Genomic DNA, 12625 nt, shown 5'->3' with positions numbered 1-12625 from the left:
AACGCGTCCAGGCGGGTTTTGAATGTCTCCAGAGACGGAGACTCCACCACCTCTCTGGGCAGCCTGTTCCAGTGCCCTGCCACCCTCAGGGTAAAGAAGTTCCTCCTCATGTTGAGACGGAACTTCCTATGCTCAAGTTTGTGCCCATTAGCACAAACTTGAACTCCTATAAAACAGCACTAACTGCAGTTTTATAGGAGTTCCACTTTGTGGTTTATGATTTAGCTGCTCACATTTCAGTTTTCAGTCTTTAGTCCTCTTGCATCTCAGAGATTATCACAGCAACAAGCAAAGAGACTCAATGTATAAGAATCAACTGGGCTTTTTAAATAAATCAATTTTCATGATTGCAAATAAAAAGAGAGACACCTCTTTTCTGCACCTTGCCATACTCTTGGTATTGAGAGATGTGCAGTAGGTACCTTAGTGCCAAAACATGTGAAACAAGTACTAGAAGACTAGAGATGGCTCTACCAAAACCATCCCATCTCCTGCAATTACGCATCTTGCTACAGAAAAGCAATTAAGCGGGTTGGAATAATACTGATCAAACAACTTTTCTGGTTCAGATATGATTTGGCAGTAAGTGACGTGCAATACTATGCTTGGACAGTAGTTACACTGACTACAAACATTGGCGAGATTTTGGCCAGATTTCTATGGAAACTGGTGCCTAAAACTAAACTGAAACATAAAAAGAGCCAAAAAAAAAAAATCTGATTTTAATCCTTTTGCTTTTATAGCAATTATATAAAAAAATGAAAAAATTATGTCAAACCATGGGAGCAGTAGCAAGAATGAATTCTTATACTGCAGATTTCAACTGGAGGTCTACCAGTATGCAAATACAGTCATGAAGTCAAACGGTCGCTTCTTCCCCATATGTATTTTTTTCTGCCAGCATAAAGATGTTTTGGTGAAGAGAAATGGGGATATGGCTACTTAGCTGAAGAGCCAGAACTCTACCTTGTTCAAATTAGAGCAGTCTAACTAATGTCTGATATTTACTATACGGGTACTCAACGTGTGTTACAGTGTGTACGTAGAGAGGATCAATACTCATAAATAAATATACATACACACATAAATTAAGTGTTCAGTGAGAACAAAGGACTGCAGAGGAGAAGGGAATCTACCTCAGTCATTTACAGATGGAAACATATATAACAGCTACGGACTGCATTTTAAACAGGGAATTTACATGAATTTCTGCTAGCAAGCTGAGTTTTATTGTCTGGAGCAAAGCAAGCAGCTCCTCCAAACTTTCATCCAAAGTCCCTCACAGAGGGTACCTGAAGGTGTGGGCACCTTAAACTGACGAACATACGTTATACCACAAACATACCTATCCAAGGGGAACAGATGACGACCAGTTACTTGCAAATCAAATAATCAGAAATATAATTTGCAGCAATGGTCACCAAAAAAAAAAAAGGGGCGGGGGGGGGGGCGGGCAGGACAGGAGAGGGGGAAGAGCCTGGATATGTCAAAATAAGCTCTCAGCCTTACTGCTTCTTACCCTGCTAGTTTCCCAGGTCACTCTCCCAGTAAAGCTCAGCTTCTCATCAATGACACCAAATTCCAGTATGTCACCGATTTCCCCCTCTCAACTTCACACTTCCCCAGCTCAACCAGCAAACTCCCTCAGCCCCGCGTGTTTTCCATAGCTGGCTCCATCACAACTTCTTTATTCAGTTCTCACACACCAACAGACCTAAAAGTTTAAAAGCAGGAGCGCTGTAAGGAAGCGGGGGAATATTTGGAATTATCCAGAGAGGGAAGGTATTGGGAATGGGGTTCCTGGTACAGGGGAGTAGCTACCGCTAGACCTGCGGTATCTTACGTCTGCAAGGGAGACCCCTGATGCCCAGCATCTCTGCCTCGCTGCCCCAGGCTACACAGCCTTCCCCTTCTAGAAGCCCAAGCTCTTCGGCATCAACTTCCATAAAATAATGTGCTTACGTGCTTACGATCACTACGTTGAAATACTGCCCCCAAACCAGCTCCTCACCTACTGCTGTCACTGCTTGAAGGTGCGCAAAGAGCTACTGAAATAGCAGGTACAGAAGTACATGCAGGGTCACAAACAATATAATATATAAAGGAGGGAGGCGATGAAGGTATCGCTAACAAATGGACTGCCACGATGCGCGTTTGTTCAGGATATAGCTAAGGGATGCTGGGAGAGTGATGATGAATTTAGAAGAAGAATAGAAAACGTTATTATTTCTTTTAAAGCATATGCGCTGGTGGGCCGCACAGTCCAACCATCACGGTTCCACAGTTATGCAAGGGTTTTGATGTGGAATTGATTATTCAAATGGGAACAAGAAGGCTGCAGTCGCCAAGTCGGAACTCTCTGAGCCAAAAAACCACCCAAAAATGTGTTAGTGCTTGTCTTTGAGACTAAGGCTAAAGAAAGAAGTTATGCTTCCTTCTGTTCTAAGGTATCAATCATTCCCTGTGCAACACGCTCCAATATAATAACCATAACAGTGCCTTCATTGTAAGGCACCCAAGAGGAAGAAGTGAATTACGATGGGAGGAAGATCCAGAAATCCTAATACTAACAACTTTGTGAAAAGAAGGTAAATGCTCTTTTGTCAGCTTATTTACATTTTATGACTTGTTTAATCTGAAAATTAATGGCACCCTAAAATGTTATTTTGTTCCAGGAAATAAAATCCAGGTCTGGAAGAAAAGAAAGAGAATAGTTAGGTAAGTAGCAAAGCAGAAAGTTTTACAGTTTAAATGCTGGTACAAAACATGAGCTGTAAGTAGGAGGCTTGTTCAGGCCCATAACCACAACACAGATTATTTTTTTTTCTGTTATACTAACTTCCAGAAAGGACCCTGTCACTGCGAGAATTTAGGTTAGAGTTAGTTTTGTCTTTCTTTCACAAAGAGCAACAACGACCTGTAAAAGTAAGTACCCTCTTGCAATGCCACCAATATATCACACTGAGATAACCACTTATATATTAACACTGAGATCCAAAAAGTGAAAAAGAACTTTTCTGTTAGCACTTTTTAGTATTTCAACACCGCAAAAAAAAAAAAAAAATTATGAACGTTTTCAGAATTAAGCATTTAGAAATCTGTAAAGCAAAAATACAAAGAATCTCCTAAGACTTTTTTGAAGTAATCATTAATTTTGCTAAAGGACACAAACCAAGCATTTGCGTTTGCCTATCTTTCATAAATAAAGCATTATCAGCAGAGGTATTAATGGCAAATGGTATTCTTAAAAGGTCATGAATACAGATTGTCCTGCAACAAGACAAGCATTTCCCTAGCCGTACACTCAGAGATAAGCTGATAAAGATCCTGAAAAGATAAGCTCATCTTGGTAAAACATGCTTAAAATTCACATCTTTAAATCGTCAGGTTGTACAATAGTGCAGATCAAGAGTTCTTTTTCCAGATATTTTTGAGACATTTAAATTTTAGAGAAATCAATACGTCTGCTTGACGGGAAGAATCCTGGGAACTCAGAGATAGCATTTGTCAGCAAAAATAAAGTCAACATACACAACTACACCTTAATAGTTTTGGGAATTGTACTGGAATTTTACAGAAAATTATTGAAAAAAAATCTGGACCTGAAAAATAAAAACCCAACCCTATTCTAATCTTAACAGAAGGTTGGCTTCTTGTCCCCGATAGCCAACAAACCAGCAAGGCCATTAAAGCAGAGCATGCAATCACCACTTAACAGCTCACGGCCTGTCCTAACAGAGACAGAACTTTGCTACTCGTCCCTGGATTTTGTTTCTCACCCTCTCCTTTTGAATGTTCTTCGCTTCCCAGTTTCCTTACCACGTACTGGTATTTCTGTGCACTCACTGTAGTAAGAGACGCCCTCCTTGCTCACCCCCAATAGCCCTGTGTAGCACCCAGGCTTCCCCAGAAGCAAAGCAAGCGGCAGAGCTCTGCCAGTTTTGTTTCCAGCATGTTGATCTCCATCTACTGCTAACTTTGAGTTGAATCAAGAAACTGATTAAACCCAAGAAACTGGGAGTTGCCGACAGCTGGGAAAATACTGAGTGCGTTCTAAGAGGCAGAAATTGTAATTTGTTCCCACACTTCTTTAGGTTAATAAAGGCACCGATATTAAAGATGGAAGCCATTTCAGAGTTTCCACAGGCAATCACTGAAACTGAAGAGGTAAGATAAACTACCAAGACACTAAGGCCTACTTTGGTGCAACAAACAATTGACATGCTCAGAATAAAGCACTGCCGGCTATTCCTTCAAAGTAAGAGGACAAAGGCACAAGCAACAAACAGATCTGCTTCATAAGATGGGGTTTTGTCCTTAAACGGGGAAGAAACCTAAGAGGTGGAGGAACTGACTGTCAAGGATAATGCCAGGCGATAAGAACTTACCAAACTTACTATGGATTGTATGCTCTCATTTTTGTGGTTCTCCATAAAAAAAAAAAAAAAAAGGGAAACATGGCAATCCTTGATCATAACTCTCCAGGACTTGTGAGAAAGTACAAATCTCACCAACTCCTGGGGGCCCTACATTAATTCTAAACTATCTGCAGCTGCAGTCCTTCCCGATGTCTGATGGACACATGCCGAAATAATATCAAGATTGCAGATTAGTAGGCAAGAGAGCCACCACCAAGTCTAAACTCTTCCTGTAGACAGCTCTGCCACACTCAGGGCTCACCAGTAGTAACTGCAGTTTTAGCCTTCTCCGGTCCTATAACGAAATTCCCGACCACTGCTACCACTTGGATTCCTTTCCTGGTGAGGCACACACACGGCACCTGTGCCCAACACCTGTTGATAGGCACCAATTTACTGCAAGGAAAGGGAACAGCCTCTTTCAACTCTCTGTGATTATTTACTACTTAAAAGCCACTGCACTGGAGTTCCAGTCACATCCCAAATGGCACAGCACATCCCTGGGTCTGGAGCAGAATGAGGAGAACAAGGAGCCCCCTCACTGCCACCGTGAGCTGGGATAGCACTTGCCATTGACACATGGAAACAAATAGCATAAAATCATCTTTTTAATACTCTGCCATTTAAAGCAAGGAATTTTTAATATTTTTATTAATTACTTAGTTCCTGCTGTCTTTTGTCTGGGGACCACAAATTGCTTTTGTGGTAGGAAAGGTAGTAAGCTGCTTTGACATCCGTCGTAAGCACAACGAGTTTGAATTGCTGACTTGCTACCTGGCGGTAAAGACATGGAAGATTTTAAAGGACAAAGCAAATACAATGACTGCTGACTATCCTCCAAGCAAGAGATTCTTCTGTGTGCTCTATGAAAGCACAATTACCTTCTACTACATGATTGCATGTCAAAGATCCCCTTAAAACAATTGTGAAAAAAAAATAAAAATAGCTTATTAACGGCCAGACTGTGACAGAGTGAAAGTAAAAGGAACCAGTGAAAATTATGATAATTGTCAAAGTATATGAATTTGATCCAATTACAGGACAATTAGGATAGTTCCTGTCTTAAGCTTTATACACGGATAAAAAGCTGTTGTGGTTTGGGCCGGATTGGCCAAGCAGAACGACAGATGGCCCTCCCTGCCACTCTCTCCTCAGAGAGGAGAGGAAGAGATAAGGAGATTTACAAGTTTAGAAAAAGAACTAAACTACTTTAATGAAAATAATTATAAATAAGAAAATAGTAAATAATAATAGAATAATAAAAATTAAAGGAAAAAAGTGTACAATATATACAAAACCGTATTCAGCTCCCAGGATGACGATTGCATCAGCAGCAGACACGGGGAAAGTCCCAGACTGGAGTCAGCGACGGACAGGAGCTGAATTCCGGAACTAGAGTCAGGAATGCTCAGATTGGGACCAAAGGCACAGGAACAGACAGGGTCCTCCTCAGACGTCGGCCATTGAAGAAAGAGTGAGCCAGAGCAGCCTTGCCCCTTTGATCCCTCAGCTTTTATACTGAGCGTGATGCAGGTGGGATGGAATACCCTGTTGGTCAGTGTTGGGTCACCTGTCCTGTCTGCTCCTCCCTGCAGGTGGGACCCCTCTGCGCTTCTCTGTGTCTGACCCTCTAACGGGGCAAGCAGCAAAGTGAGCTGACCTTGGCTGTTATAGCAATAAGTGTAAGCAAGAGCCTCTGTGCACACCGTTCCTTGGTATAATCAGGTCTTACCACTCTGAGAGTGAACAGTTTCTAAACAATATGCTGTAAATTTCAGAGTTTCGTCAGTTAGAAGAGGCCCAGCTAAAAAGTAAAATTACAAATCAGAAAATTGGTTCCGTTTTACCTCAAATCAGGACAAAAGCATACACATACGCTTTGCACATAATTAAGGCAATATGCTAGGGTGAAGCACTCCTCCCCTCTCCCCCATCCACGTATTTAATGCCAGCATATGAAGGCTGTTGGAGATTCAACTAATAAACAGGACTGTCAGATAACATGGAAGGCAAGAGGGCACATGCAGCAGAAGTAATAAAAATTCCCTTGTGAAGGAACCCAAGATACAGGTTGTAAACAATGTGAGTTGGTCTCCTCATGGAGGCAAACATCTCTGGATATACATAGGAATTATATATACCTGTAGCAATTTGAGACAAGCTCTTTTAAACATCTGATAGTCCAGCACCCTACAAGTGCTTTTTTTTGATGACTTTGCAGAGTATTTTAAGTATACCAAAGTACCCTGGGCTGCTATTTAGGAACAGAAATTATTAAATGCACGTGTCTTTAGAAACAGTAGAAGTTTCTTAGTGCAGTGCTACCATAAAAGCCCATGTTAAAGTGACCCCACCGATTGTCCAGGTCTGAACATTTTATTAGGTGTACAAAGATTTGCTTGCAGTAGTCCCTCGTTATGCAATTCATGGTATTTAAGTGCTATTTTTTCCAGCACTTGAAGGAAATACCAAAAAACAGACAAACTTCCTTTGTTATACTGTAATCGTTAATACATTAAAATCCAAGACTCGCCAAAACAAACCAGTCAGAGCTATACCCAGGAAACTACCTCACCTGCTGTAATGGCAGGTTTCATAGTTTGCTGTTGGCTGATAGGTTACTGAGGAAGGTACCACATCATCTCTGAGAGGAAGGAGAGAGGAGACCAAGTTTCATATTAAGTGACACGTGGATTAATTATATGGTCTGTATATCACTAGTTCTCACATAGGTTTCCATGGCTTATGCACAGACAGCTGTTATCTGTATCTGCTTTAGATGTTTTATAGCTGTAATGATGCGGTATAATAGAAGCATGGATGAAGGCACACGGAAATTATATACTCATCCAAGTAAACAACACGACACCCAGAACGCTCACCTTGTTGAGGACATCCCGCTGACACCCAAGATAGAGATGAGGCAGGATTCTGGTTGGGCCAATGTTGGAGACAGGTAGGCAGGGTTGAGAAATGCAAGTAGGGACGAGTGTGGATTTTCCTTCACAGAGACCGGGGAAAGAGCTGGAGAACTCAGCAAATCCACCTGTGAGAGGAACAGTACGTATTTAATTTACGTGCGGTGTTGTAGGCATCGGGGCCCATACCAGTTCTTGGAAAGCAGCGTTTGTTGCGGGAGATGGGGAGGGGTTAAAGGGCAGCAGGAAAGCCTCAACAGAAGGACTGTATGTGCGCCTCTTCCAGAGGTACCACGACTGTGCAGAACCATCCATCAGCAGGCAAGGCCTGGCTTTGTATTCCCGCTCTGTCTGGAATATTTATTTCTCTTCCTCTCCATTCCTCAGAAGTTTTTGGTGCTTCTTCCCATTCTTAATAGTATGTGGAAATGAGACCAAAAAAAAACCAGCCACAACACCCACCACGCACACACCTTTTCCTCTCCGCCCCAGCAAGCTGTTTTCTAAACACCTCCTTCTCCTGTATTTAGTCTATAATTAGACTTCATTAAGGAAAAGTCATGTTTACCCAATTTGGTAAAAGCATCAATATGTGGTTATTAACATTTACTTTTAAAATCCTACATTGTTATTTTCTACGCTGCTCCATAATTTCATCCAACACACTGGAAGAGGTTTCATCTTTCAAAAGCACACCAAGCCAAGGCTTCTCCATCTCAACTGGAGCGGGGCGAGGGGGGACTACAGGGGAAGACTTCACCCAGCCATGGACTCCCTTAGCAAATCACCACAAGTCTCTACTCCTTTTACTGCAAGCTGGTTCTTCATCTGCACCAGTTATTAGACCCTACCCATATTATGGCCCCAAAACATTTTCACTACCATTTCCCACCACTGCATTAAACCACCTGGGAAAAACTAGAGTGGAATCACTGATGACACATTTAAATCCACCTAAAATCCCAGTGAACACCAAAAACGCTCCTAGGCTGTTTCACCGTCAGCATGGCACAGCTGCTACGGAACGTGAAGGGAGTAAGAAGTGAGGCTGGGACTGCTCCAGACACAAATTCATACAACGCAGCTCAAGCTCCATTTCTTCTTCTTGCTCATCTAGCTCCCGGCTTCCCTCCCATCACAAGAGCTGTGTTACAAACCTGTGTTACCAACTGTGATCCATCTGGCCTTATCCACAGTTAGAAAACAAAACCAAAGAAACCTCTAGCAATGAACTTACACTTTGACTAAACACGTTCTCACAAAAGCTAGCTAGCTTTTTCCAAGCCTAGCTAAACCCCCAAGCTCAGCTCATTCTCATACTTCATCTTCGCAAACTAGTCTGAAGAACTGGAGGCAGCGGCTTAAATCAGTATGTTATAGACTTTTCTTGACTTTTTTCACCCACGAACAGCCAACCAGTAAAGGTGAAAGGCGCAAACCATAGTGAAAGTCCCCAGCTATTTTCTCACGTTAAAGCACAGAGACAAGTGGAATTTTAAGTGAAGAAAGAATAATTATTATCTGTTCAGAACAAGGCACCTTTTTATCATCAAGGAAGTGAAGTATTAATGTGCTAGATCTGCCAAATGCTATGTTTGCTATTATTACAGTTTGAAGACGTGAAATAAAATTATTCAGGAATAAGATAACGTACTGTTTTGTCAAGGCTTGTGTTACCATTGCTTGAATTATGCCTATTCTTTGGATTTTAAAATCTGTATCTTTAGTAGATGTAGAAAAAAACCAAGGTAATGGCCATGTCTGTAACAGCCCGTTTTATCTGATAAACAAAACGGCCAGCAAGCAGTTTTCAGAACAAAAGGTTTATGAACAGCAATTCCCGTTCAGTTGCGTCACTTACCAAAAAAAAAAAAAAAAAAAAAATCACTTGTCTATATTGTTAGATAAGTGATTTTAGACAATTATGACAATGCTCATCAGAAGAACATGAGGGTGAGGTTGGACTGTAGGGGACGGGCGGGAGGGATGCTAAGCCAAGGCACTGCCCGTCCCAGAGCCATACCCCCTGAACTGAAGGGCCTGGGCTAGAGACACAGTAAAGGTTTGGCTCTGACATTTTCTATTCCTGTTAGCTGGATTTCCTCCTCCTTGCTTTACAACAGCTCTGTTCAGGAGCGCAGATGCTGCTTGCTCAATGTATCAATGGAACGACAGAAGGAGTTTGCAAAAAAAAAAAATTATCTCACACGCTTGCTAAATTTTCTTCTGTGCGGCATAATGTTTTCCCCTCTGTTATAGGAAACAATCCTTGAATTCATGGGCATTATATGCCTCTCAGATTAAATTTAATGTGCGATATGGTGCCCAGCAGTTCCTTGAGAGGTTGGGGGAATAAGGGGTAATCAAATATTGGTCTTTGGTTTCATTTGCTTATTCTTTATTCCTTGGGAAGTTTGTTGGCTGCTTTCTGGAACCTCTCTCTGACACAGCTGGAAATAAAGAAGCGACTCTTCTTCCTGACAAAGAAACAGCACAAGCACAGGAAAGATTTTACATCTGTGCTTTCTTTGCAAAAGACTACATGGGCAAAGTTCAACAACAAGAAAAAAAGAATTTTCCCAGCTACGTAGGGACTGGCCTCACTTCTGTATGAACACTGCAACAAGAAATTAAGCAAGAAGTTAATATGCAAAAAATCCGAGATTTTGGGAGATGGAACCCACGCTCTGTCATCTTAAGTGTAAGGAGCAATTTTTTATTTTATTTTTGTTCTACAGCTCTGTCAAGGCAAGCTTGAAGTGATTCAGATTAGATGCTTCAACACTTCCTCTGGGACATTCATCACTTCAAAATCATGTTTCTTCATTCTACTCGTGCTTTCCTAGTAAGATGTTGCTTCAGCATCTTTACAACATGAATTACAAGCACAAAACTCTCAAATCGGGTAAGTCTGACATTATATTACCTGTCTTTACACAGGCTCTCAAGTGAGTCCGCCTTTCCTGTGAATATATTTTAACGTGGTATTAGTATCATGAGTGATCTGACTTGAAATAACATGAAATCAGTGACTTGTTTCAAATATTAATCTATCTATCTCCCCTGCCATCTTCTATTACCATTTCAAAAAGTTAGTAGCTTTTCAACAAATCTGGCTTTGATTTATGGCACTCACAATAGGAAAAACATGTTCTAGATCAGCCTATGTTGAAAAATGCTTTAAAAAAAACCCACAAACAAAATCCATACCAACAAAACACATTCTTGTATCCATCCTGCTAAACTAACAACTTCTTCTAGAATAACAGCATCCATGCATACGATTGCTGAGTTGTTGTGTCATTATGAGCCTAACTTCTGTTCTAAAGAACTGCACTCATCATTATTTGCTTGCATTGACTGAAAAAAACATACCTATTTATTTTAGATAGATAGGCAGACAGACAGATAGATAGATAGATAAAAAAATAACAGCACCTACAGACGTGTAGAAAGAAGGCATTTATTTCCCATGTCTCTCTTTTCTAACACAGATTATGGCCCCTATGAGTCCCCAAAGCTGAAGTCCACACACAGTCTATATGAGGAGCCTCTTAAGAGAAAAGCCTTTAAGCTCTGAGACTACCTGTACGCTTCTGCTGTAAATGAAGCAGACCATCCTCAAAAAACAAACTTTAAACATTTAGAGTACAAGCGGGAATGCAGAATAGAAAACTGAGTCTCAAAAGAAAGATGGGACTGGTTTAGTTTCAAATTCTGTAATTTGAGGATGACCTTTGCATCAAGGGAAATTTCATCTTTAAATCTCCTTACCTACCTCAGTTGGAACAGAGCTATTGGCAGCACTGGGCAGTTTGTTTTAATAAGAGGAAATACACTTTTCTTCTGGAGCTAGTTTCTAAATAACACCCTTTCTCCCACCACTACTGCAGCCTCTGCAAATAATAAATCAGTCAGAACGGCATGTTGAAACTGTGGGGGAAAAAATATCTACAGGTCATCGACAGAGTTACTGGGTTAATAACATTTCACTGAAGTCTTAGATAAATGTAACTGAGCCCTGGAAATAGATGACTGACAAATAACTCCAAAGTATTCTCCCCTAAATGGCTTATGAACCGTACAGGTTTTCTGTATTCTTGATGGTGAAGCTGAGCTGAAACAGCTCTGTTGACCTTCAACACGATGAAACCACTTCTTGTCTATTCGAATGTTACGGACAGAGGAAGGGGGAAACGGAATAACTTTTATGTATTATACATGTATCCATAAAATTTTGCTTGTGTTTAAGAAGATGCCTCCCCGGAGGCTTTTGAAGTTTTTCAGTCTACTTTTTCTGATATTGATGATTTAAATGGAAGGCTCTTCCATCACCACTCATGCAATAGTTTCGTTACATCTGAAAACCTTGATGGTCAAGCAGGATAAGCAGCACAATGCATCTCCTTCTTCAGTTTTAAATACCCGGTTGCTTCTGTCATGACTGCTCATATGTAAGTCCTTGTATCCTTTGGCCAGTAGCAAGTAGCTAACAGTACTCAACGTCTGTCTTACTTGTGTAATAGGCCCTAATCAAGTTTGACAGAAAAAAATCTTTGGGGATGATGACTTCCATCATTATGGGAGCAAATTAAAGCAATATGAGACAGAAGTAATTCAAAACCTTATCATCCAATATATTTTTCCAACCTGAAAGCAAAAGATATCAAAAGTAGCAGTGGTAAATGGTAACGGTCAGCCGGTTGCCCCTCATGTTTCTGAGACAAAAATCAATTAATTAAATTCTGCTAAAATTTTAGATGATACATCAGAAGACTGCAAAGTTCTGCAGCTGCCCCAAGGTAACTCAGCTCTTGCTTAGATAGCTTGTTAAAGTGAACAGGCTGGCGAAATTATTTCAGTTCTAACCGAGTGGCAAGCATCCCCTGGCTGCAGCACATTTAACGAACAGCAGTACCGCACGGCATCCCAGTGCTGACTTGTTCTGCTCACTTCTCGTGGCCGTGACACACAACAGTTTCTACGAAACCACGTTACAGTGCCAAAAGCTGTCCAGTGGTTTTGCAGCCCAAGCCCTCGTGTGTGCGGCAGACAGCCCAACACCTCCTAGGTCTTTTCAGCACAGCCGGCGTTTCTTGCTTACAAGCCTCCATATCCATTAGCAGAAATCTGGCAAGATCCGGTAACCTGCTCAATTACCCTGTTGCTATGGTTCTGCAAAGTGGTGACTACAGACTTTCCTTTGATCAAGACGCTACCGTTTCCTAACTATGATTGTGATCGTAAAAAGTATGATTGTTAAAGGCATTTTGGTATCAGAAGTTTCAG

At 41.2% G+C, this 12625-nt stretch overlaps 1 protein-coding gene across 7 annotated transcripts in view; it reads right to left on the bottom strand.

Annotated features, from left to right (window-relative positions):
* Nucleotides 1-12625, bottom strand: part of DUSP16 (dual specificity phosphatase 16) — a 69196-nt gene that overhangs the window by 9257 nt on the left and 47314 nt on the right. For all 7 annotated transcript variants that reach the window (XM_074589899.1, XM_074589933.1, XM_074589888.1 and 4 more), the window contains one exon: nucleotides 7301-7464. In XM_074589899.1, coding sequence (XP_074446000.1) covers nucleotides 7301-7464 — 164 coding nt within the window. The remainder of the gene's footprint in view (nucleotides 1-7300; nucleotides 7465-12625) is intronic.

The sequence above is a fragment of the Larus michahellis genome, chromosome 1, assembly GCF_964199755.1.
Source record: "Larus michahellis chromosome 1, bLarMic1.1, whole genome shotgun sequence".
Taxonomy (NCBI): domain Eukaryota; kingdom Metazoa; phylum Chordata; class Aves; order Charadriiformes; family Laridae; genus Larus; species Larus michahellis.
This window is presented reverse-complemented; position numbering and strand designations above follow the sequence as displayed.